This window comes from Boleophthalmus pectinirostris, unplaced genomic scaffold (assembly GCF_026225935.1).
Source record: "Boleophthalmus pectinirostris isolate CB_2022bp ecotype Guang Dong unplaced genomic scaffold, ASM2622593v1 HiC_scaffold_7, whole genome shotgun sequence".
In the NCBI taxonomy this organism is placed as follows: domain Eukaryota; kingdom Metazoa; phylum Chordata; class Actinopteri; order Gobiiformes; family Gobiidae; genus Boleophthalmus; species Boleophthalmus pectinirostris.
In genome coordinates, this window is record NW_026571473.1 from 19,649,844 (window position 1) to 19,677,807 (window position 27,964).

A 27,964-nucleotide genomic window follows, 5' to 3' on the forward strand; every position below is an offset into this window, starting at 1 on the left:
AGAAACATTACCAAAACCATTGATTTGAATGTGGCAGCTTGAGGAAAGGGTATTTGGTGTAGGCCTACAACTTGCCAAGTCACTGTGACTATTTTGCTCCTATCATAAGGGAAGATATAATATCTCTTACATTTCACTGCTGATCTTCAACGGCCATTTGAGGTCTGTGTATCTTCCTTCACCATTCAAACCAAATCGAAATGGCTGAAAAATGTAATGTGGAAAGATCATTTGTTTCTGTGAATTTGCATTCTAAAATAGGCCTACTGTTGCCGTATAAAAAAACAGCGAACAACAATACACATAGTGTAGCCAATAGCCAATAACCAGTGCCCTGAAATGAGCTGCCCATGGTGCAGGGCCTGGTCTCTGGCAGGCCCCACTCTGCTCATGTTTCTGAGGTCAGTAAACAAGAAATGTGCGTTCCCCTTTAAGAAACCCCCACCTTCCTAACAGAGGAGGGAGGATAACTGAGCTTGCGGAACAGCGGCTGAGGAGGGGAAAAAAAAAAAAAAAAAAATCCAACAGAGGACGGTTTCAAGTCCCCCCAATAGAAACTGTGCCTGATTTGTGGCCAATGTTGGAGATGTAAAAAAAAGAGAGAGAGAAGCGCGAGCGGGAGGGAGAGGCTAGAGAAGGAGGAGGATGGCGCGCGGGAGGGGAGGCGGAGGGAGGCAGAGGGAGGAGGGAGAAGACGGGGGGAGGGAGGAAAAACACTAAAGGGGTAGCTATGGAGATGGAGCGTTTTCCTGGCTGCTTTCTTTGACAGGTGTTGAGTGGGGCAAAAGTCTTAAAACAGAATCCAGCATGTACGCCAAAGGTAAAGGAGCTGTCGTCCCTTCCGATAGCCAAGCGAGAGAAAAGTAAGTGCAACGCGTGCTGCTAGCATGTGTTTTATTCCTTCACTTTATACCTGCTTGTTCTACGAGGGGCGAGGGGGCGCGACAAGGGTTAAGTGCAACTTTGGAAAACTAAACTCGTTTTATTTTCAAAACTCAAGTGCGCTCCTGCGTGTGCCTTCACCCCTCCCCTCCGATCACCTTTGGCGGTGCGTTACCAAAACTTTGTAGTAAATTTAGCTCCGCGTTCGTACCGAAATCACATGTTTGTGTGAAGCAACTTCTCAAACTCTGCACGCTCAACAAGAAAGCGGTATTGTCGTTGGAAGCAATTGTGCAGCTTTTTACAGTGCGTAACAGAAACATGTTTTCTCTCTTTTTACACGAAAGCATGTTTTTTTTTATTCCAGAAAAAACGACGTTTAGTGCCCCAGGATGCTAAAATTATTACGCTTTTAACTAGTCACTCAATACACCTCCATGCTTCACCTGAACATCAAAAGTTTGGTCCAATTTTTTAACTTTTCAGCATCCGCGCAGCGCACTACGCGGAGCTGGTCCTGACCTGTGCCGGACTTTTACTCAGAGAGCGGTCCATTCAGACTGAATGTGGGATTAATGCTTGGTCTCCATTGTGTGCTATAACAAAAACACACTGTGTGTTTTAACACCACGCTGTTACATTATACTTGTGTCTGGATTAGTTGAAATGCTGCAACATTCATTTTGGTAATGCTTTCAAGTAAAGTTAAAAAAGCAATGGAAGTTTAATTCATTTGACTAAAGGTGACACTGCCTCTGTACTTATTATTTTTAGAGCTGTTTTTTGGATCATGTTTAGATCAGCACAGTTTTATCATTAGCCTGTGTTTTAAAGAGGTTCGACTCAGTTTGGATCCCTGCTGTGATGCACTTGTTGTCTAAAGCTGCCATGTCCTGCACGAGTGTGTTACTGCATAGTAGCTTGTTATAAATTCTTACCACTCTCTGATATTCTTCTTGGGATGCCTGTAATTGATAAATTTAACTTTATGTTATTCTCTTGTCCTCTACTGTAATTCTATGTATAGAATTCATATCACTTAATTGGAAAATTTTTACCGTTTTGCGTATTTGTTTGGATGTTAAATTAATCAAGTCCCGAGTGGTTTGATAAACAGCAGCCTACATGACCTTTGAACCCTGTGATGCATGAATTTTGCATATGGCCCATTAGAATACACCTGGGCGATCTCCATCTTCAATGCTTAACATTTACAACATAACACTTTGTTTAAAACATTGGAAAATATGTTGCTATGATGTTTCTTATTAATATTGTTCTGGGAGTGAAATCAGTGCAGAGGCAGAAGCGTGTCTTTCATATGAAGAGTGTAGGAGGCAGATTAATAATTTAACTAATAGGAAATACAAGTCTTTGGAGAGCTGGAGCAGTGATGAATGCCGCTCACAAATTCTCTGGTTTCTCTATTGTAAATCAAATCTTTCTTCTTGCAGTCCTGTGTTATTTGGTGTTTTGGTCACTGGCCTACAGGTATTGTCCAGACATAATGGACAGCACTTGGCCTCTCGCCTTCACCTGTCTGACCAGTGTTAACCCGTGCTGCAGGGCCAACACATGTTTCCTTGTAAATGTACTGCTCAACAACAGATGCCCTCTTGTTACAGTGACTTAGCTCATATTCATAAATGCATATTCAAATAGAGCTTTACATATTCAGATCTGTCGAGTAGGGAGCTTGTGCCTGCGTGACATAACAGCTGTTGGACTGACGGCCATTTAGTGCATAGTAGGCTGTGTATTTAACACTGAAGTCAAGATTCTGTTAACTGGTGTTTGCACTGAAGGTGAAATTTCACTTTAAATCTTATATTTGTATTACATAGTGTGGGTCTGCTGCAGAAGTTTTCAGGAGAGGGTGATAAATTAGAGCAGTAATCTGTTATGGAAAGTTTATTTATTTATTTATTTTTTTGGTAAGAACATTTAATTTCCATACCTGCCGGTTGTTTAGATGTTTGGAGGATTTCTTTCTTTGAGTTACTGACCGCTACTGTTAAAGAACAAATTGAAAGTTGGTGCCTCAGTAAAAGATATTTTACCCCTAAAGCCCTAAACCCCTTTGAGGGCTTTGAGTTCAGTGATGCTACGTTGCCTTTTTTCCTACATTAACATCTCTTTCTCCTATTTGCAGCTAACATTTTGTTGATATAAACTTGTGTTGAATTGTGGTGGGGTTTTTTTGTTTTGTTTTTTCTTATTTGTTTTACGATGTACAACTAGATGCAGTTGAAAGCCAATGTTGATAGTCGCACAGTAGAATTATATTTTGGGAGACATATTTTTCTACATGTTTTAACAGTAGCATGTTTTTCATCGGCAGCATGTTGTGTCATCTGGAACGACATCCATCTGCCCAGACATACTGTGGTGGATCTGAACACAGAACACAAAATTAACAGCATGCTTGCGCCACTTTCTCTCATCTTCAAGAAATAGGCTTGTCCAATTGCAAAATGGCTGTCATTTTGTTATTTAAAAAAAAAAAAAGTCCTTTTTATAGCAAATTTGGATGCCTGACAGCTCAAAAGAATTTTATTAGGCATTGCCAGCACAAATAAATGATAAAACTACTAGCCTTATGCAAACAGGAAGTTGTTTATGTTGTTTTATGCTTTTATAATAATTAATGCAACAGAGATACTTGAAAAAAGAAAAGTTCAAGTTACTGTATTGTAAAGTATTGAATAAATTATAGGTATAGTCCTAATTAACACACCTTAAGTCCATCAGTAGCAAAGTTGTCCTGTTATGTGTTTACGTCCCAGTCAACAGTACTATTAAACATAAGTCTCTCATATGTTTTGCCAGTGAAACAGTTTAGAGATGTGATGGTATATTTTTATGTACCATTATTTTGTGTAATCTCAAAGAAATTCAATAGCTGATGTGTCCATATAAGTGTACTCGTAATAGCCTTGTAGAGGTGTATGGAGGTGTGTGGGCCAGGTGATTAACAATAGACTGGGTCAGGAGAGCTTTGTGTGGATCCTTGGGAAAATGTTGTGACCAGGCAGGTTATAAATGAAGAAAGCCCACTCTTATAATATTAATAATGAAAAGCTGCTGTCCTTGTGACTGCACAAATTAATTACTCTCCACACCTTTTTCCACATTTCTTTAATTGAATTTGAACAGTGGTAATACAGCAGCGCTGTATTAATGTCACCTCATTATTTAGTAACAGGAACCTCTGTGAAGCTGCACTGATGGATCTGGAGTCTTAATTAAAGGTGCTATTCTGAACAATATCTCAGAACTGGATCAAACATCTCATTTTAAAATCAGACCCTGAGTTTACAAACTCTCCTACACTCCATGTTTGTTTATTTTTGTACAGTTAAGTGCTGCTATTTGTTTTTAAGAGAACTTCAAGTGTAAAGTTAATCAGTTTGTTTTGAACATGGATTTCTTTACATGCTCCACTCCTCCTCTGGCTCCTCCCACGTATTTACATGCACTTTATTGGGATCTTAAGTCTGAATGCATGGTTTTGATTCTACACAGATGGCTCTGCCATCTGCATTTTAGCCTTTTGAAGGAGTATAAAGAGCTGCCACTAACAGAGACAGAAACACTGCTCCAAAAGTAAAGAAGCCCTTGATTTAGGCTCGGCACCCTCAGACGCACTGTGCTTCATTCACACATGTCAACAGTCAATTAATGCTGCTTTCCACAGCGGCTCTCAGTGCATCCGTGCAAATTTGCTCATTTCTTCACTAAATAAAGACAGTATAAATATTGAGATACATGCTTAAAGTTGTTATTAAGTTTGGCAACACTGAGCGAAATCATATCTTAATCAGCATCTATGTATGTGAACAGCAAACAGGTACAAGGTACTGCAAGTGTTTTTGAGATAATAAGGTTCTGGCACCAGTCTCTAAAAAGTTAGTTACATAAGATGATTGTATTAATCAGAGGCTGATGATGAGAAGGACTTTACGTGCAGTATGTTTGACAGAGAAAGACATTGGAGGTTGCAGTTGTATGGGAGTTTGTCTCCAGATGAAGCTCAGTGCATGTCTCTGTCATGTGTGCATTAAATATGTGCCCAAAGCTGCTCACACTCTTCACTCGTCCATTCATTTGGATTCGTTACTCCAAACAAAGTGCAATAACAAAAGAATGATAATAAGCTCCACTGCCACAGGTGATGTGAACGCTGCCTGTAACAGTGAATAATCATATGCCAAACACTTTGTTTAGCACATTTTATGTCATATGTTATATTATTACTCATTCTGTTGAATGTTGCACTGGTTTTATTATTAGTGGCTTCTTTATTCATTTCTGTCAGACATGGATCCATATATGAAAGAGCCCCTTGAACTGTCATCCTTAGGTTTGATAGTACATCCTCCCTCTCGCCCTGCCCCGGCTCTCTGCTGAATTATTGAAACAAAGACATGAAAGTTAATTTGCTAACTGTCTGTGCTTTAGCTGGCTAAACTCGCTGATGATGGCCTTGTCTCTGGAGGCGAGTGCAGAGAGAGGGGCAGTACAGGGGCTGCCTGGGGCCAAATGTCAGGTGTGTTTTCAGAGGAATAGAAAGACATGTTCCTGATAAGTGGACATGCAGCAAAGATAGTTGGGAGATTCATTTTGCTCAAAGCTCATGTAGATAATGATTTAATCTGAGTGTAGTGGTGCTGCTGTGTTGTTTTCTTCAGAGAGAGTAGAAACTGGAGACGTGGTGTGGCCGGCCTGTGGTTGCGGTCAGTCTTGGAAGCTTCTCATATTTTATTCCTGAGTGACATGTGTAACTAGCGCGCGGCTGTGAAGGAATGAATCCAGGTTTTGCAGTTTATATAGAGGTGGAACTGTGACATAGGACCTATGACCTATAACCTATTCCTGCGACCCCCACATGCCGTTTACCTGCACATTGGTAACCCTCTCACAGCCTCTGACACAGTACAAAAGTTGTCCCCTGAAGCCTGGATTGAATGAGTGATTTTAAATAATGCATTGAGCAGGGCAGGTGCCCATAGCCAGGGCACGCAGCCCCTCAGATCACACTGGAGCTGCCATGAAAGTTTCATTGCTCTGCGGCGCTCATGGGAATCACTATTCAGTCCTTACATTGTGAGAGGCCTCTGGGTATTTCACACTGCACCATGCGGTTTTAGTGCGCTTTATTGCAGCTGACTGTGTTCAAGCAGGGACAGCCCTAACACTCAAGGGAAGAAGTGCACTGTAATCACAAGAGCCTATTTTTAGTATTATTCAAAAACATATAGTGTTGTATCAAACTTCATATTGTTGTTGTATCCTTATGTAAGGCACTTCACCCACTTGACTTGTAAGAATTCTGTCACCAAGTGTATGTATTCTGTATGTACTCTAACAAAGTTGTAGCTGGGTTAAGGTTATTTAAGTGATAGCGTTTGCAAAAGCACGTTAACATCACCACATAAATAAAGTTGCCCTTTAAATCAATAAAATAATTTTGTCAATTTGGTTTGATTTATAATATCAGAAATAATGCAGTTATATTTAGTAGCAGCCTATACAAATAGAAATGTAACTCTGCTGTTGACGTTTGGGGAAACGGTTAACCTGCGACTGAAATAAACTAACAGCTTTAATTAGGTGTAAGCATTCTCTCCCCTAATTAATGCAAGGAGACCTGTTGCTATAGTAAACAAAAACTGATCACTTTCAGTTAACCACGGTCACTGCTCCGTAGATCAATATACAACATGTAACATCCCTGCTCTTCACTTATAAATATTGCAGTTCAGTTAGGTATGTCTTGTAAATTCCAAATTGACTGACTGAAATAATTTAGTTTAAGATTTTTTGCTGTCTTTAAAAGCTACAGGGTGATGTTTTCTTGTGTTTCTTTTTTTTTCTTCTTTTGTGCGCAAGCTGATCCAAGACTTCCCTTTGGATACTGCACTGGATATATTTTTTATGTGAAATAGGGCCCATGAATAGTCCCTGGATAGGTCTTTGGTACCACATTGTTTTGGAGGGTAAATGCTTTGCAGGAAATAAACCTCAGCCATAACATGCATGTTATGATTTTCCCCTATTTAATTGATTATTTTTAGTCTATAGTGCAGCTTGTGTTTGGAGATCTATCTAGTGTAGTTCGTAACAGGATTAAACTTTAAACATGTTAAATTTTCCTAGAAGACACCCAATGATTTTGTTTGAGTCTTCACTCATCACGTTGGCTTTTCTCCCTCAGTCCCACTTTCTTCCCTAAATCCCCCTCTGTCCCCATCTCTCCACCTCTCTCCTTCTAAGTCCTTCTCTGTCCTCCTCTGTCCCCCTCAATTCCCCTCAGTCCCCTTCTGACTGTCTCTCTGCACCTCTGCCCCCCTGTCTCTCCCTCCCCTCTGTCCCCATGTCTCTCACCTCAGTCCTCTGTTCTCCCCCGCTATCCCTCTCTCCACCTCTGTGTCCCTCCCCCCAGTCCACCTCTGTCTCCCTCTCTCCCTCTCTGTTCTCCTCTGTAGTATCTTGGCTGTGTGCCTCACTCTAAACTTCTTCAAACCACAGGGAGGTGGATCGGTGCCACAGAAGTATTTGAGCTCCGAGCTTTACATCAAACACTTAAGCCTTTGCATTTGTGTATGATCTGCTTACAGTTTATATCAAGCTTAATGACTGAGGAATTATCTACAGTTAAATGTCCACTACCATGTTGCTATTCAGAAGCAATACCATTAGCTTTATCCTGACTTTTTGACTATTTTACGTATTATGGCCACTCTGGACCAAAACCTTTTTTTTAGCACAAGGTTTAGCACAGTTGGCAGTGATACTGATGATTGATGTTTAGCACAATGTTTAGTTTTATTATAAAATCTACGATTATTTGTGGTAAAAATGACTGTTGTATTTTTTTATTGTCATTGTCATTTCAAACCATTTTATTGTCACAGGATTTGTTTGTTTACAAATACAATGTTTGATTGTTTTATTCTCATTGTGTTTTTATTGTTGCTGTTTGAAAAATGTGAATGTCTCTGTGATATCTTAAAATCTTCAAATGTATCAAAACATGAATCAGATAAACAGTAGACACCCTGCTCACTTCTTCTACTTGAATTGTTTTGAAACAAAATGCTACAGTTGTGTGTGACTCTGCTCCTCTGTCTGTGTGTTGCAGGTTAGCTTTATACGTGTACGAGTACTTGCTCCATGTCGGCGCTCAGAAATCCGCACAGACCTTCCTGTCAGAGGTAAGACTCTCCTTCACTCCCACTTCCTGCTCCTAAAGTGGGATCCCCCTCTATTGTATCAACACCAGTGGAATTCACAACTCAGTCATCCAGAGATCGAGCACTCAACATGTACCACTGTATTAATATAACTTAATGAGCTGAGGCCTGTTCTGTACACACTGTTAACAGCAGTGATTTTCATTGCTCTCTTTATTAAGTTGATGTTGTGTAAATATGATGTCAGAGTGCCTTCTTGATGTGATTAACTGCCATTTATAAACAGCTTAACTGTAAAACCTGTAAACAGTTTATTTTAGCATGTAGTAACAGAATAACAGATTAAAATATAAATGATAAAAGTATTATGCATATTGTTCTTTTACTCATATACAGTACATAGAACCATACACTTGGGTAATATCTTATAAGAAGGTGGTAGCTTTAGTCTAATCAAAGAAGTAACCAAAAATGTCTAAAAATAACTTGAACTAAAACTCAAACCTTTAAAACTCTGCATTACTTATTAGGCTCTTGAACTGTGGAAGAGGTAAGGTCTCTAATGTGTTGCATCCTCTTCCCTAATGGACATCCTTCCTGCTAATAGCCCCATGTTAAAGCCCAGGGCTGGACAACACCTCCTCTGTCATTGGCTTTTTCAGATTCACTTAATACATCTCCAAACACTGACAAAGGCCTTTAAGGGGAGAGCACATGTGTTGTCTATCACTGTTTATCTGACTATCAGGTGAAGTTAGGACAGAGATGTGCTCAGACCTGTACCTCCAAATTTTTCATTCAAGAATAAATGCTCTTTTAATTACACATTCACAAAACACTTTAAATAAACTCTTTTAAATGACATCTAGCATTCCTAATGTACGCTTCTTTGCATATTCCTGTTCTGCTACTACTACTCATTTATATGACATAAGCAAATTCACTTTGAAGAGGATGTTAGTTAGTTACAGTTGGGCAATCTACCAACGTATGTGTATTATTTGCTCTGCTCTGCACAGGTACACTTCTCTGACCAATTAGCTAAGTTCTGGTTGTATGAGCTCACATCTCAATATGCAGCTTGTTAGCAAACTCATTCTCACCATCCACCAGACAATCAGACTGTCTCATTATTGGCTTTTTAAAAAAGTTTTAGAAACTTTTAAGGAAAAATTAGACAAATGATTAGACAAAAGTTCACCAGATGTTGTGATCCCATGTTCTACAAATGGAAACACTCAATTTGTTTATATGTCAAACTATTTCCTATAGCAAGTGATGAGACGGTAAAGGGAGGGCTACGATTAAACTATAGGTAGTGATGTCACAAGCTGTTGAAGGATATAACATTTCTGAACTGGGTGATCACTGCACTGCTATAGAATTGTATTAGGCCTAAATGTATAATGCAGTACATTACTACATAAATTTCACATTCCACAAAAAAACACCTCAGGTGACAGTCTGTTTTTGGCCTTTGCTTATTTGTATTTCCACCACAATACAACAGATGTTTCACTGGCTTGTGTCATACAAAATGTATTGTGCAGTTTTAGAATCAAATCCAGTTTTAATCAGTAATTGTTATGTAAAAAAATTTACTCAACATTTGAATTTAAGTTCAACATTGTAACTCAGTGTCTTGTAATGCACATTTCTTAGCCACTCTGTAACTCAGGAATAGGATCGCAGGTAGACCCAGTTGCTCCACATTTGCTCTGTAGAGTCTAATGAGAGCTGTAAGCAGGTCCCTACCTCAATTAGCCTATGTCCCTCCTTCAGAGAGCTCCACGCGTCCCCATATACACACCCATACATTTTTATATACGCACACAATAGACCTCTGGACCCGAGAGGACTTGGCCACTCCACACTCTCGAGCTCTGAGCGGCACTGGGCTCTTTAACACTGCTAAATCTACAGACTCTCTCCAATGTATGAAAAACATCTGATAATCTCCACTTAATATCTAATGTATCAAAAACAAGATGATAAATAACTATTCTAAAATGCTGGTTGTCAACCAAACATTGCTCTATATTGTAATTCACCAATTAAACCAGCAAATACTTGATTCCAAGCCAGGATGAAGACGTTTGCATCCAGTATACTGTGGGATGTAACAATAACCAAATCTTTCAATACAATATTTTTGACATTGCATCTCACGATATGATATTATATTTTGTGGAGGCTATGCTACATTTAATTATAAATAATTAAGATTTAAAGTACATAATTCATTATGTAGATTGGACTGACACAGAGGAAAGGATCATGGTCTGTTTTTATTGCTGCACCATAACAATGAATATATATATTGTGATGGCCCACAGTATTATTGAGATTTTTGATGATACAATACTACGATATTCCTGTTATTGTATGGTAAATGAGACAGCAACCAGAAGATACAGCCTCAGTACACTATAACTGATGTTTGTGTAAAATTTATATCCAACATATTGCGTTCAAAATATTGTGGAATAATTACCAGTAGAGTTTGAACCTTATTAACTTGAAGAAAAAAACAACATGTGACCATATTAAGAATGCAGGCCTGTGTGAAACCAGCTCTTGGTCTATCTGCACGATCTTATCTATGAGTCCAGATATACTCCATACAGTGGCTCTACTGTGACTGCTGTTTTAAGATGACCACTGTGTCTTATCCACCTTGTACTCCAGTCCTCTGCCCTCTGGCCCGTTTCTCTGTTGGGGTGTCATAATATCCAATTGTATCCAAATTATTACTTGGAAGAACATCATGATGAATATTCATGATTATTGACACCACCATGAACAAACTGTAAAATTAACTTTAAGTAACATTGTCTAATTAGAATTCAAACAATCTTAATGATAAAGTAAAATTAATGTGACATACACAGCCAGATATATAAGCCCTTTACATTTGGTTTGGGTTTTACATGCTTACAGTTCACATCAACATCCTAGATTATTATTTTCTACTTCTTTTAAAGAATCACTATTATCAATGAATCTTGTAATTCCCATTTCTCTGTCTGTCTGACTGAAGTTTGGGCCGCCAGTTCAGTTTAATGATTACAATATGCATAAAACATGTAGCAGTATTTCATAAGCCTCTTTTGTCTTCCTGCTCTCCTACAGATTCGATGGGAGAAGAACATCACACTTGGGGAACCTCCGGGGTTTCTACACTCATGGTGGTGGTGAGTTTGGACTTTTCACCTCTTGTGTGTAACTAGTGACTTTATGTACTCCTGGAGCACTTGTGATGGTGCTGAAAGAATGTGCTGAGGTGGAGAGGGACAGTAATTGCAGGGCAGGGTAAAATGCATCATCTAACATGTGTTTTTAGAGCAGTACTCCTGACATGTCTCTGATTGACAAGTGAACTTATTTCCCGCTCCTCTGTTATTTAAACCTCACATCTGAACTGACACCGAGCTGCCCAGTCTGTCAACTACGTCAAAGTCAGTCACTGAGTGTTCTTTCTGAAACGCAGTGTAGATTTGTTAAACTGATTGCCTGCTTTTAAGAACTAGAAAACTAAATGAAAAATTAATGTTGACCCTCATGGTTACACCTGGAATAGCATTGTGTTGATTTCATACCTGCCTGTACAAAACTTAAAGGTGCACTGTGTAACTTTTCTGGTGTGGGATCCAAGAGATGTTATATCTCTGCCCAGAATGTTTTCAATAAAGCATTAAACTTTCCATTTCATTGCATTTTATTTCAGTTATGTGAACAGGGTTTCCATGTGGTCTCCCTTTTTGATTGACCAGAAACACTCAACAAGTTTTTGAGATGTTCCTCTCTAAGCCGCACAGCTTTTAAAGGGGCCATATTACTCGATTTCATCAAAAACATACTTGGAGATGTCTTTTGTTTCATTCATACATGTTAAACACGCAAACCCTGCATATTCAGAGAGAGTTCTTTCAGAGAAAAAACACTCACCTTGTGATGTCATGTGGTAATATAGGAAGTGCACCACTGTGATTTTAAACTCCACACACCTTCACTAGAATCATTTGAAAAATTTCTGCCTTGGCATTTCCTGTCTCCACTGAACTAAAGGTAAAAGAGAGCTGTTGACTTGAAAACTACTGCTTTATAACATCACAAGGAGGGACAGATCATTTTGAGCTTTTGAGATAGACACACTAATAACGCAGAATTACTAAAACATGTGTGAATGAAACAAAACACAACTCCAGGTATGTTTTGGGAACACTGAACATGGCATAAAGCTCACAAGAGTAAATTTTGCGTAATGTAGCACCTTTAAGTCTAAGTCCTTCCTTGTTTTGACTGCTTTTGACACATACATTTGTATAGATGTCAAGTCAAATATACAATATTTAGGAAATTTGTTTAATTCTCCTCACTTGTCCCAGGCCGTGAGGTTATGCCTGATCTGTGCTGTATTTCTCACTGGAAAAAGGAGAAGGAACAAATTAAGTGACAGAAAAACAAACCTAAAACTCTTCTGTAAAGTGTTTCTATTCTAAACGAAAAGGATTACAAGCTTTGACAGGCGCGTGTTTTGTTTGTCATTCACACTATCCTTGTCTCCCCTAAAGCCCCCGGGTCCCTCCAATGTAATAAACGCACACATACAGCTTCATTCAGTCATCCTTGTCCGGCTCGTGCGCGCTGTGTGTGTTATGATTGCGTGGCCTGTTGACACTCTTCATAATGGTCCTTAAAGAGCCTGGCTTCTCTCACTCTTGACAGCGCTCAATTGGACAGCCAGCCATAATACTGACAGAGTGACATACACAAACATACAGCACGTTGGCTTGGTCACACCTCTGCCCAGACCAATCGGAGTACTTGATGAAACCGCTAAGAGAGAGCGCTGTCATCACACACATCCATGTTTCAGTTTAATGTTGTAAAGTTACAGCTGATGTATTTATAACTATGATTTTCTTTTCTGATGTTGTCACGTATCCCCATAATCCTGTATTGCATTTTACATTCTGAGCTGGAACTCTTTATTAGCTTAAAGGTCCTATATTACATAAAATTGACCTTTGTGAGCTTTAAGCCATGTTATAATGCTTTTACCTCTTCTAAAACAACTCCTGAGTTGCTTTGTTTCATTCACACATGTTTGAGTAACTCTTTATTGTGTCTGTCTACATCTCCAAAGCTCTAAATGTTCTACCCTGCTCCACCATGTGATGTTACGTAGTGGTAGTTTTCAAGTTAACAGCTACCTTGTAGCTTTTGTTCAGTAGAGACGGGAAATTCCAGGGCTGAAGTTATCCAAATGATACTAGTGTACGTGTAAGGATTTTTAAAAACACAGTGGAGCGCATGTGTTTTCAGTCTGAGAGAAGGAACTCAGCTTTGTTTGTTAAAGGCTAAAATTAAACAAATGAAACAAATCACAACTCCAGGTATGTTTGTGATGAAGAAACAACATTATAAGATAGATTAAAAAAAACGAGTAATATGCACCCTTTGATGGTGCAATAGTTAACTTGCTTGTCTCCATGAAGATGTTATTGCTTTGCCTGGATTCGTCAGTATGGCATTAGACTTGCATTGTCTAATGCCATACTGCATTCGTCATTTGATTGTCTCCAAGACAATAGATAGGTTTAATGGCATGCTGTAGAAATAACATCTCCATGGAAACAAACCAGAAAAGTTACATAATGCACTTTAAATGAATGATCATCATTTTTATTCTGCCTTAAGTTATTAGCAGCTAAGTAGTATACATTCTTGTCTACTCACAACAAGAAAATTTACAGTATTGGGACCAGTAGAAAGTGTTTATGTATCTTAAAATTTTAATAATCAGCTATTTGGAAGCAAACAAAACAGCCCAATTTATAATTTGTATAATTATATAATTTCTTGCTGTTTACAAATAGCATTTAGATGGTGCTAACCAGGTTAATACTGTAATATCTGTAAGTGTACCATGAACTTGAATAGCTTTGGCATCCGTAACTATAGGCCTAGGGCGAATGATTAGCCAGACTAGAGAGGGCAGGGTTGAGGCGTAGAGCAGGGCGTCTGTCTGGGCCGCGCAGCACGTGGACATGGAGACCCTCCGGGGGGTGGAGCCCATGGAGGCGGAGCCCAGTCGTAACCCCCCTGTCCCGAAGCCTCCTAAAACAAAAGCTCCAGATGGTAGAAAAGCCACCAACCTCCCCTCTCCCCTCAGCCCTCGCTCCCCTCCCCTCAACCTTTGTCTGTAGCCCTGTCCCTTTGTTTGCGGAAGAGAGACCCCCGAATGGATTAACTCTTAGCATTCCTGCCTCTTTTGTGTTAAACAGCCCAATCTCTGCCACCACCGCAGCCCCACCCCCTCGGTCCCCTCTTCAGCCTCCCTCTGCCCTTAGCCTGCTTCCTGTAGGACGCCGGTCGCTAGGGTGTAGAATAGTGGTCTGGAGGGGGGAGGGCGGGGGTCACTCATCCACATCTGTTGTTATGCGTCTTGGATAAAGGGCCCCGGCTGCAGGTGCGGACTGTCATTAGCTCTCTGTCTATTGGCCACAGCTACTTGTCTCCTCCTTATCCCCCGATCGATCGGTTTAACCAGTTTTCACTAGATGGCCACTGACTCCAGGGTGCACCCCCCTTTTCACGTCCACAGCAACCACGTAACAATATCGCAGTGAGAGTCCCAGCAGGGCACAGTATGGAGGGAATCTGTGTGATAGCCCGTAGCAGAAATTCTTGTTTGTGAGGGGCAGAGAAAACAGAAAGCAATCTCTCCAAAGTCTGTTTTTGTTTTTATTAATACAGGTACATCAAGCATTCCTTTACTTTGTACCATTTTCTCTTGTTTTCATCTAATAAACAAAACTAGCTTTTTATCCTTGTTATATTTTAGCTTTGGTAACAGATAAATTACTGCTAAGTGAACACTTGCTGCTTGTTCTCTGGTTAAAAGATGGTATTACAAAGTTGGCTTGTAGTATTATTGAGTTCGGAAAATTTGGCCACTTATTTAATAGATGAACTAAAATTGCTTTGAATGTACTTTGTTCTAAAAATATTCTGGCAAATCTAAGATGGAAATTAGATACTGAAATTAAAATCACACTAAAGCTTCTCTATCAATAATAATGCTAAACACAAAAATGAGCCATCCAACTTGTATTTTGCAGCAGTTACTCTTTGCTTGGTCGTGTCTGGCTTTTGTTTTGCATTGGCAGTGGCTGTATTTATTAGCTTTGGTCCAAAGGGAGTGTTGCCGATTTACATGGCATGGCCAATGTTGTTTCTTCCTGTTTCACTCAAATGCATCGCTGCTACTAGAGGAAAAGCAGTGCTAATTTTTGTGAAGGAAACATTGCCATTTTACAATTATTAACGGTTGTTTACACCACGACCAATTAACTGAGATCTTTAATTTTCTTTCATTCACATTGTCCAATCACTGATATATGCCATCAGCTTTCAAATCAAACTTTAACTTAAACTTCATCTTTTCAGTCATAAGGTGATGTAAACAGCCAGATTAATAAAAACACTTATGGTTTTCAGTTTTAGTATATATTGAATTGGTTTATTTTTGCTTGTGATATTGTCAAGCTAACTATTTTTTGTAGTTGTTAATTTTTTGTTTTAACACTTGCCTTAATAGAAGGACTCAACATGAGTGCCAACTTTATATCTAACTTAATTTTCTGTTTCCTCAGCTCTGACCGTTTTGTGTTTTAATTTCCAAGTCCATTTCTTCCACTCCCAGACTCACTGTTTGACTCTGATATCTGGCCAAAGAGACACACGATTATCGCGCAGACCTGCCACCTGTAGCTAACAAATCTGTCCTTATGTGGCTTTGTTATGTAGAAATGGGAGGGACATTGTAGCCACCCGCTTTCTCAGACCACAGTTACAAATAATTATCATGATGGCATTTAATTTTAGTAATTGTCTTCATATTGGCTCTTAATCCCTTCCTCTATTGTGGCTGCAGTGAGTGTTAGTGTGTTAATGTGTGCGTAGGGCAGAGCAAAAGTCATACACAGGTTATTGAGGCTGCAGAGAAAGATGTGCTAATAATTTAGAAGAAAATATTAGAAACATTCAGAATGCTTAGACGTCTGCCAAACTATGCAAGGCAGTACATCACAGTGGTAAATCACTGTACCCAGACGAGGATTGTATCACTGTATTAATACTTGTTAAAATGTGTATCTACTTTAAAGTCTTGGTATTGTGGTTACAAAATTGGTATCAAACTAGTATTGCAAGTAACAACAACATTCCCAGACCATTTTTTAAGCTAAACCGTGATCTGTATCTGCTATGTGCATATAAACTATATTTTGTTGTCCCATAATTTAACTTTCTTGACATTTTTGGAGCGTTAAAATATATGATTTGAGTTAAAATAACTTTACATGCTTTTCCTATAGCTGTAAGTGAGAAGTTTTTTTCTGTAGCACATCTCCACTAGGCCCAGTTACTTTCTCTAACACCATAAAGAGCTCCCTATGATGAGATGATTAGATTGAAATGATTAGATAATTGGATAGAACATTGGCTGGTACAAGGGGCGCGCGCAGTACAAGATTTTTTTTCAGATTGTTGGTGCTAATTAACCGCAAATGTTGACTTCACTGATGGTTCCTGAAGATTACTGTCTTTGAATAGGAAGCAACAACAACCTAAACATGAGTGCTATTGCGCAGGGTGGATGGAGTAGACAAACGAAAAAAGTTGTGAATGATCATGTCCTACACTTGAGAGAAATTAAAATCTTTCACAGATTGGTGTTATTTCTAGGCCTATAAAAGCTGTGCAAGGACAAATTATAATTTCAAAATCCAACTACTGGAAAGGATAGTTTTATTGAAATGTATTTGAGTTGAAGGTACACATGTTTACAAAAATTTTAATTGTTTTCAAAAGTGAATTTCAATCAGCACCTTCTCAGCAGACTGGAATTAATTTCAAACATTTCTTTTACTTTTGAGTTAAGACTCTTTCAGTAATGACAACATCAACAAACTTAAACAAAATTGAAAAAGACTATTAAAGTACCTTGAAATGTCTCAAAACCTTATTATATTTATTTATTTACATTTTATTTATTTATTGATACAAGTTAAAGGTGAACTATGTAACTTTTTGGTTAGGGGTCCGCCACCTGCTTATTTCTATGGATATGTCATTGCTCTGCCTGGAATATTCTACATTATGACATTAAACAGCTCTACCTTACATGTATTACATTACATGTGTTTTTATAGTTTAAAAATACCTAGAAAAACAGGCAATCTGACTGTGAGCGTTGTTGCCTCTACATAGATCTGACCTGTAACTTTGTCTGGTTTGGTTTCCATGAAGATAGAAAGATTTAATCTCATACTGTGAAACATTCCCGACAAAGCAATAACATCTCCATGGAGAAAAGCATTTGACGAGCCCTCCACTACCGAACTTACACAATGCACCTTTAAATAAACATAAAAGAGAATATGCTGTTGATTCTTTTCTTGCTGTCCCTGCTGTGGTGACTCTTTTGCATGTCAATCACCTCTAGCAATAACAGAATAATGAAAGTGTACATTTAGGTTCATAATCAGATTATATGGAGCCAACAGAGAATGAGATTTGAGCCTGAACTGAGACAGACGTGGGTCAGCTGTTCAAATTGCAATATACAGGAGATGTTTAGATCACCTCTCCACTTCCACTGCATGGCCCATATCTGCATGTCTTTTTGGTAACAAACTACGTCCCCTTTCATTTCCCTGTCAGCTGATTGGACTCGCGATGGTGGCGCTCTCCCTGACTCCCAATCTCTTTAACACACGACAGCAGATATGATAATGTACGCTGGAGTTATTGTTATGTGAAAGAGGGGGCAGCATTCTGTATACACCTTTATGCATAAAATGGACAGTCTTCCCACAATTCCCTGCTCTGACCCATTCACCAGGTCCGCCCCGGTGCACACTCTCTGCTTCAGGGCACCTACTGTGTTTTAATCTTTAACTACTTTAATAACTTTGCTATTTTTGGTCACAGGTTGCTATCTTGTGCCATAGGGTTGAAAGTTATTGTGTGTTTATTTTTAGCACTCTCTTTTGTCCCCTTGACATTTTCATGCAACCTTCCAGATGTGGGTAGTGTAGCCTAAAATTGTACTCAACTATTACTTCAAAATAATGTCACTCAAGTAAAAGTACAAAGTAGTAGTCCAAGAAATTACTCAAATATTTGGGAAACTACTTTTTCAGTAATAGTAGTTTTAAGTAAATGTCTAGATGTACCAACTGATTTATGATTTGAAGTTCACCCCATTTTGTGCATTATTTATGGACATAACATTAAATAATGCATAAAATGGGGTGTATGAATAAGTACAATTTCTTACTCAAGAGATGAATCTCCTTTTTAGCCCCAAAACCCTTTTATTGACAATATTGTAAAACTGTGCATTTACAGAGAGACATTTGTTTCTTTTTATATCTAAGTCTTGTGTCATTGGGTTAAATATGTTCTATTTATAGCACATGTTTTTGTTGTTATCTTCAAATAACTCCCAAAAGGCAAAATCGTTTTTGTACTAACTGTCTAAACTGCGGCGCCAAATTTTCTCTTGAGTGTGAAATGACCAACACGTGACAGACTGCTAGTGAACAACTCTGTGACAGATCTGGGCGTTGAGCTAATATTTTCTGCTCCATTTCACAGTCTGTCATATCAGGTGTCATGGAGATTCCCCGCATCAGCACGGGAGAAACACACCAATCTGTTTGTTTTTGCACCGCTACATATCACAACAATCACAGCAACAATTTGTCTTTTTATTTTCTGTCAAATCAATACAAGTCTTTAATGTGGATCAGCAGCTACTTCATTTCAGGCCAGTAATTAAGGGCCATTCAGAGCGGTGGCCTCTGCTGCCCCCCGATACAAGTGGGTTTGGTCTAATTAGCTAATATGAGTCAATGTGATTGGCCAGGAAGAAAACTATTAACAGTTGATCGGTCAATAAAGGCAAATTGTCAGGGCAGGGGAGATTATTATGGGGACCCTTGTGTATATTGGATGAAAGTGCTTAACATAACACCAATCTGACTTTTTACAAAAATGTGAAAACAGTATTTAGATGCACAGATTAGTCTACACTAGTATTTCTACAGTAGTAATGGGAAGAAGAATTTATAATTTATAATAAAAAATACTTCAAAGCTAAAAATGAAAAAAATTTTAAAAACTGTTGTAAAATGTTGTTGTAAGCCTCTAAATAAATGTGTAAGTGTTTTGAGTATATTTTAAAATATACTAAAATATATTTTGGGGTTTAATATATTTATTTTTATCACATCCAGTGTTAATAGTGTCATATGATTGTTTATGCCTATAGACATTCTTTTCCGATATTCATCATGTTTCCCATGCAGACTGTATATATATCCATATAGTATACACTTGCATAGCACATGACTGTAACATCCTTTATGTTTAGACCCAGTGTATCTAACGGCCCCTCTCTCTCTCCTCTCTGTGTGCACAGTGTATTCTGGGATCTGTACTGCGCTGCCCCAGACCGGAGGGAGACATGTGAACATTCCAGCGAGGCCAAGGCTTTCCATGACTATGTGAGTGAACTTAACCAACCCATCGCCTCCTGTTTGTTTGTGGCTACAGCAGCCCAAAATGTACACTGTCATTCACACATGCATGTCAGCGTATGGCCACACAGTTGGTGGATCAGAGAGGGAAGAGACTGGAGATAATGCTGCTGGTTCCTGTTTTGACATGTCGGTGGATCTCATAGTTTGCCTGTCTGTGCTGTTTTATTTGAGTGTTTGAAATAACTTGCTCCAATAACCTTTAAATTTAATGTCAACATGCTCAGGCTTCCACTTAAGCTTAAGCTTTAAAATCTTGTAAAAAAGATCACATTTTCTTATACTTAACTAGACGTGATTTCTATCTTAAGGCAGCCTATCATGTAACCTCAGCTGCTGGCCGCACTTCCTTAAATGCTGACCTTTGACCCCAGAGGTCTAAGCGAAACTATCAGTCTTCAGTGAAAGGCTCTGACACGGACTGGAGATTTATTGGACTCCTCCGAGCTCCCAAAAAGGTCAAGGCACATAAAGCAGCTGCTTACTACAAGAACATTAGCACAAACATATAATGGTAACTTCATACATGCATGTGTACACACACGCACGGAGGTCCACACTATTGTTGTGGCTGTGAGGGTTGAGGAGGTGTCAGGAGCTACAGGTCGGTGCCCTTTTTGACCCTCTGATCTTCTGAGGAGCAGGGGCAGTCAGTCACACACCTTATACTCACACATAAGGTTTTCTGGTGTTGCTTAGGCCTGTCACAATAATTAATATATGGACTTAGCGTTTAATATATGAAAGCTGAAACAATACATTTTGGAGCTCAATGTTTATTGTGTTTTTTTTTGTTTTGTTGTAATACGATTTGAGCTGTGGAGGGTTAAAAAGTAACTTCTCTGGGTTATAATTGCTTAATTATGCCATTTAATTGCTGTATCACATCTCTTTTAATAATATTGTTTACTGAAATAAGGTTAATTAGGTTATCTTGCTTTATTTTTTTGTGTAAGTGATAAAAAGTCATTTAAATATTATCATTTATCGCAATATTTCTCTGTTGTTATATATCTTTCTTCAAATTTGTTATCATGACAGGCCTAGTGCTGCTGTATGATGAAACTACACAGGCTTGCTGGAAATGTTTTAAATAACTGTGTCTCTACAAAAGCCATACTTTTACCATAAATCCATAAATGTGTGTCCAATTTACTCTGTGAAGTGTCTCAATGACTAAATTGTCTGGCCCTGGGCTGGATTCTGTACTTTAGAAAGTCGATGATTATTCCACCTGGCAAAAGTGAAACTTGAAATGAATTACCAGCCTATTCTTACATTTCATTCAGGCCACTGTAGCCTGTAGCCTGTCGCCTGTTCAGTTGAACTCTCTTATGAGGGTTGACAACCAAAGAGTGCGTACTTGTCAGCTGCACAGATTACATTTGTTGTGCATGTAGCGTGCATGTGTGTACGGGGAGCGGTTGATGTGTGTGTCTGCATGTGTTGGACCACCATAAGATTAATTACATGGTTAATTAAACCGGGTAGTTAATTAAATCTGACAACTGTGTCTAATTAATCTAAATGCCATATAATTTCCTACACCTTTCTCCAGAGGTAGGCCAGCTGGATACCTGCATGTCAGCTCTTAAATGGCTCCGCTTTGACAGCTCTGGACAATACGAACCACTGGATTACAGTCTGCTACTAAAGAGCCTTTTCAAATAACAGTGGTCTTATAATTCATTTGGAGGCTATTAACCAAAATTATTCAGTACAAATGTTCATACTATTAAGAAAAAGCATAATATACAGTATAATTAATGCCCTATTAACACTGGCATTATCTTGGATTTATGGCTCTTTGTTTTGTAGTTCAATGGCGTGGATATGAATGACCTTTGACCTGGCTTAAATTCAGAAGTCAAAAGCTGTTTTGGGCTCGACTGCTGCAGCCTCGCCATACAACAGCATAAATTCTAACTGAAATGTGAGAAGCTTTGGCAGCTCATTTCAGCAGTTATATAATTTACACAAAAGTCAGCATGGATTAAACAAAAAAGAAAATAGAGAAATGCACTTGCTAACACAGCTTTTAAACGGCCTATATTACACCATTTTCTGATCTATTTTATATTTTATATAGTTATTGCTTCCCTAAAACATACCTGGAGTTGTGTTTAACTAACAAACCTTGCATATTTAGACTGAGTTCTTCTCTCAAACAGAAAATACATTGTTCCACCTTGTGATGTCATGTGGTAATATAGAAAGTGCTCCACTGTGTTTTTAAACTCCACACACCTTCACTATAATAATTTAGCTCATTTCAGTCCTGGAATTGCACATATCTACTGAACAAAAGGAAAACTGTCTCTACACAATATCACAAGGTAGAACAAGGCATTTTGAGCTTTGGAGATGTAGACAGACCAATAATGCAGGATTACTCAACAAAACACAAATCCGGGTATGCTTTTGTTGAGGTAAAAACATTATAACATGTCTTAAAGCTCACAAGAGTCAATTTTATGTAATATAGGACCTTTTAATACACAATGAGATCAACAAAGTGTGAATAAAATGAGCTTGCTATCAGTACCCAAATGTGCATCAAAATTTGTCCGTTCTTTGAGTATAAGTATTTTTCAAAAGCCATTTGTGAGGGTGTGGCGAAAGCAGGTCCAACGATAAAGTACAAGACCGAGCCTGAGCGGGCCTGTGCCTCTGTGCCACCTCTGTGCGTGCTACAGTGCGCGTATGTGCGTTTGAAAGTGAAAGTGTCAGGGTCGTGGCGTGCGAATCCCGGGGGCCGTGAGGGGTCTGTCTCCCTCTGATTAACTGTGGCTCGTGGTCCCCGCAGACGCTCGGCCCGATCAAGTCTGTATGGCGGCCCTCGCTGATAACCGCTCCTCATTCCCCCCGAGCGGGCCCTGGATCTCAGAGTGAAAAACAACAGGGCTCCCAGGAGTCACACCCACTCGGCTCTATGGGACACGCAGTGAGAACAAGCGCAAGGAAGGCTTCAGACAGTGGTGTATATATTGTCTATGGAGTTTGTCTTTAGCTGTGTTTTTCTGTTATGTTTATTGTGGAGAACAGTAGGTGACATTGTGTAATCGAATTGAGAATGAGATGGAAGTAGTGATTTTTTTTTCTGTGGCAGAATTTGTAAAAAGTGTCATAATGCTGTTTTTTTCCTATTGCTTTGCATGGATCTTGCCACATGAATGAACAGTTTCCCTGCCAGCTCAAAATTAGTACCTAGGTGAAAATGTTTTTATTATTGGCGTGCAAAATTATTATTTTATCATGCATGCATGGTTGGTTAGAAGACAAATAGCACAGTGCATTTTATTTCTATATTCCATTTCTGACTAAACCTTCTAATAACACTGATATTACCTTGCATATTGTTATGTTGCTAGACTACATTTGTCGTCTTGGTAACAGATCTGGTTTGGACTCAGTACGGGTCAGCATAGCCCGGTTGGCAGCCACCTCCTCTTTAGCCCTGTCCCATTGGCCTTTATTGGGGGACATGATGTGGCCTCCCCAGTTTAAGGAAGATAATGGAATATAATGTGCTAATCCTCAGATGTGGTTGACAGCTAATCCAGGGGAATGTGGCGGGATTGGAGTCCTGGACTCACTCCCAGAACCGCGGGCCGCTGCTGTTGAGTTGGACTGCCGCTTCTTGGCTTCTCCCCTGGATTGCTGAATGCGCTATGATAGCCACTCTAGCTCGTGTGCATGTTACAAGTTTGCGCTCATCATATGCAAATAAATATATCGTACACTTGAAACTTGTAAGGCGATAGCATTACACACATCTCCAACACAGCCTCCAGTCCTAACCTCACCAAAGTATTTTAAGTGGTCTCTCTTGTCGACTTAATTGTGGGAGTTATGTTTCTGTCTTTGCTGCTTCACTTTGCCTTTTAATCATGTTTATTTTTTAAGAGAATCTCTCGTCTTATGCTGTGCTTTCTGTTCTCCAAATTGGCTGCTCCTCAAAAGACCACTTTGTTAAGGTAATGTGTTTGATTATAAGAACATGGCGTGTCTTTAGTAACTCAATATGAATGATTAAAGGAATAGTGCTGTGTGATGAAGAAAGCATCTATTTTGAGAAGCTTGAACAATGTTACATACAGAAGAATAAAAATGACACTTCACAATCCATGTGATTATGAAGCAATGATCCACTTTTCCATATTTTCATAGACATCTTGTTTTGCCCTACACAGCGGTCACGACCCTACACATCTGCGCTCTGTGCCAATTCGGGTGATCTGCCCATTGCCCCGGGACTGTCACAGATTTAGTGCAAGATGTGCGTCACTCTCTGAGTCCTCTTCGCCTTGTGGCTTGTTTGATGCGAATTATCAAGAATGAGGCACCACAGTTTCCCCTGTGCACAAGTGAAATGTGTCATGATTGTTGCTTCTTGTACACACTGGCTTTTGCAAAATAAGCCAGTGTGTAATATTTTAATAATAAAATACTTCCTTAACTGTGTAAAAGAGGATTACTTTAGTTCTCTTTTCAATGTTAGGAATCTTACAATATCATCGTGTTAACATTATTGGAAAAGAAATATCATGATTTTACCTAATTACACCACAACAAAACAACAGTAAATTTGTTCTGTTTCATATTTTTTCCCCCATTATCATTTTGTAATATGTTACTATTCCTCCAGTATATGATCTTTATGAAATCAAACTCTCTGAATGAGAAAGTTAAGTTAATGTAACACAAACTTTCAATATGTGAAAGCTGGAGCAATATATTTTGGAGCTCAAAATGTATTGTATGTAAAATTTATTTGTTAATGTAGGGGAAAACAATACGATTTGAGCTGCAGGTTGAAGGTTGAATAAGTGACTTCTATGGCTAACTATTGGTTTATTCTGTTATTTATTTGCTCATGGCATAAAGTAGTTTTGATATATCATGCTTCAAAATATGCTATCATGACAGGTCTACTAGCAGCTTTTGGGGTATAGATTGAAATAAAAATGGCTTATTTTTACTTCTAAATTCATTCTTATGCTTTTATGTAACCTAAGAATTACCAGTTTACTGAATCACCTTGTCATTTAGTCTCTTTAACAAATCTTAAAACACTGCAATTAAAACAGGAGAACTTGTATATGTTCAGTAGTGCAGGTGAGAGATGTGTTTTTGTTTGACGTTGAGCTGTAGTCTGCTGCTGGTTGTTGCCTGGGGACTTGGTGAGAGGGTCAGTCATTGTGCGCTCTGACCACAGTAACAGGTGGCACGAGGGGAGGAGCTGCTCTCTATAAACAACCGTTGAACCCTCAGCCTTTTGTTATGGCTCTGCATCATGCTGTTTGCTATGGTCTGCAACTGAACAAGACTCACAATATTAGTTAACCATGTAATAATGTTATGAAAATACTGAGCACTTTTTGAGTTTTATTAAAGCCCCCCCGTGCCACTTTTTTTGTTGTTGCCAGAAACAGACCAATATAAAAGCATGTTTGCATCTTTTCTGTGAATGTGCTTGCATTTCCACAAACCTAACTCTTATTTGGCCTGTAGAATGTTCCAAAGTATGGTTTTAACTTTTTCTATTTCTATGGAATCATGCTGGTAATGGGTGACCTCCAAAGAGTTGCACTGTGTTGTTTTAATTTTATCTGTATATTCTTAAAAAACCTAAATGGTATCAGTTACACTAATCTTTACCTTTTGCTTGCTACATTTTTTCAGTGCATTGAGTGTGAATGTCCTCAAATTTACAAAACAAAGTAAAAAAAAAACATTCGCTGTGTAACTGCTCTTTCTTTCTGTTACCGTACCAGGCTCTCTTCTCTTTCTTATTCCACCTCCTTGTCTCTTCCTCGCGCCCCCCTCCCTCCCACCTTTTTTCTCAGAGGAGATTGATTGGGTAATCTGGCCGGGTGCCAACAGTGCCCGCTCTCTCTCTCTCTATGGCTCAGGGGAAGGAGAGAAGCGGGGGCGAGCGACATGACGACATACAGGAATAATAATAACATCCATAATACACTGCCACCACCAACACGACGTATGGGATGGATGAGGGATAGAGGGATGAAGGAAGGAGAGAGGATGCCATGTTGTCCCAAAACCTTTTACGTATATAGACTAAAAGATAAACAGGAAATACATGTCTCCTTATTTACGCATTTGTCATGGTTTTGTTTAGTGTAGGCACCGCACTTTAATTATCCATTTTGTTTACAGTTGTTCCAAAATAGTATTGCAAAAATAGACTTTGATGTGAATTTATTTGGTTAGAGGTTGTAGTAGTCTGTAGTCCCAAGAGTGAGCAAATGCACAAGGCTGGGGCAAAGAAGGCTTCCAATATAGGACTTTTGTCAGATTATTAGGCACTGATGGGAGGTAGGTAATTGGAGTATAGCGGCTAAAAGAGAAGAAATTGTTTAAAGTTAGTCACAATTCAAGATTAAAAAAAGACCAGAATATTGACTAGACAGAAATTCATGACAGCATATTTCCAGATGATTGTCACAAAATGACATGAAACTGTATTGTCACACATCCATTTTTCACACAAAAAGAGCCTTCTTCTTGTCTGTGTTTGTACCTTTCTTGTACCTAAAAGAGCCGCCTCAAAGTGCTGCCCTCAAGCTGTGCCTCTGTGTTTGGCTGCAGGTCGCTGAGTGACAGAAGTACACGCCTCAAGATCAAATATTATTTGTGATCCTCTCTTTGCTTGTAGGTTCCTTTTCTAAATTCTTAAACTGTGCCATAGCTCCATAGTGTTAAATTCCCAGCATGGTTCATAGACAGAAAGACAATAAGAGGCATACAGACCGGTGACAGCAGGAGATAGGATGTATTGGAGATATGACTATACCAAAACACAAAGTGGAGTCTAGTTTGAAGTCTCATGTTAAGTTTTTGGTTCTAGCTGCATTTTATCCGACGAGCCAGAGCTGCGCAAACGGCACAAAATCTGCCTGAGTAAAGTTAGAGTAAAAGCCAAATGCCTGCAGCACTAACTTTCCTCTGCTTGCATGCAAATTCCAATTTAATTTCCGTAACCCAGTTACCCATGAATACCCTCTTAGGAGCAACATCACCATCCATAAAATTTAAACCATTGCCTCAAACAAACACAATGTCTTGGAAATAGAGGAAAAGCATATTTTGGCGTTTTGACGTAAGTGTATATTTGAACTCAAACATTTCGCTTTTCTATTTCAGTGTAAATGATTTTCATTGTCGTTGAGACCATGACCCTTGCTGGGCCTGTAGATTATTAGTTACTCATTTACTCATATCTTCTTGCTCAGTTATTTTTTTTTCCCCTTGTGGGCTTTTCAAAATTTTTAATAATTCCTTGTTATGTTCACAGCTTGATGATGGTTACTCTATGCTTTGTTTTGTAATTGTAAATTTGATCTGAACCTCTAGTCTGACTAAAGTTTGAGATTGTCTGTCTGTGTAATCTTCTGTAGACAGTTTATGCCATGGTTGTTTTTACCTAATCCCAGAATAGTTTGTATTGTTAATGCTCCTGAATACCTTTTTAAACCCGAGTCAACAGTAGGATAACCTAACATAACCCTCTCAGTGTAACCTCTCTCTGTCGGAGGCAGAGGCAGGCTTGTCGCTGGCAGACTGCTCGGCTTGGCACCGCGTCTGCCTGGCACAGCGCGTGTGTGTGGCGGCTGTCTGCTGAAGGCCACTGCCAGTCCACCCGTCTCAAGTACCAGCTGGGCACCCAAACTCCACCAAAATAAACCACACTCACCAGCAGCGACATTGTGTGTGTGGAGTTCCTTATTAAGTCTCAGTAAAACAACCTGGCTTTCCCCACATGAATGCTGGAGATTTTCGCCCATGTCTCAACTTTGCATTACACCACAGCCCTCCCTGTGCGGATTAAAAGAGGAGTAAAACAATTACAAAGCCTTATTTGCAATTTAAATTCTCCTAAATGCAGACTTAATCCCTGTTTTCCAAAGGCAGTAACACAGAGAAAAGGAATAGAGATCCAATTCATGTCTCTGTCGGGGTTTGCTATGCTAAAATAACACTTAAAAGTTATAGGGGGATAATGAACGCGCTTTGGGCCGGTTGGGTTATTTTTGGAGAACAGTTTGTTTCGGTTAAAAGCTTTTTTTAAACGATATAAAGGATGCAAAGAATCAGCAGGGGACCGAATGAGTAGCACCCCATTTACAAAGAGAAACATACTCCAACGTATTTGCATTTTGTGTCATTTGCATGGGTATTTACATATTATTATACAGCTTGCGTGTGTGCGCTGATGGCCGGGCACCGCGAGTGGCTTACTGCTGCCCA

The 27,964-nt window shown here is 39.1% G+C and overlaps 1 protein-coding gene across 1 annotated transcript in view; it reads left to right on the forward strand.

Moving 5' to 3' along the window:
- Positions 1-696: 696 nt before the first annotated feature.
- ssbp4 (single stranded DNA binding protein 4) overlaps positions 697-27,964 on the forward strand; it is a 67,775-nt gene continuing 40,507 nt past the window's right edge. Inside the window, exons 1-4 of the mRNA XM_020940027.2 lie at positions 697-863; positions 8,027-8,099; positions 11,211-11,272; positions 19,576-19,660. Coding sequence (XP_020795686.1) covers positions 808-863; positions 8,027-8,099; positions 11,211-11,272; positions 19,576-19,660 — 276 coding nt within the window. The 5' untranslated portion in view covers positions 697-807. The remainder of the gene's footprint in view (positions 864-8,026; positions 8,100-11,210; positions 11,273-19,575; positions 19,661-27,964) is intronic.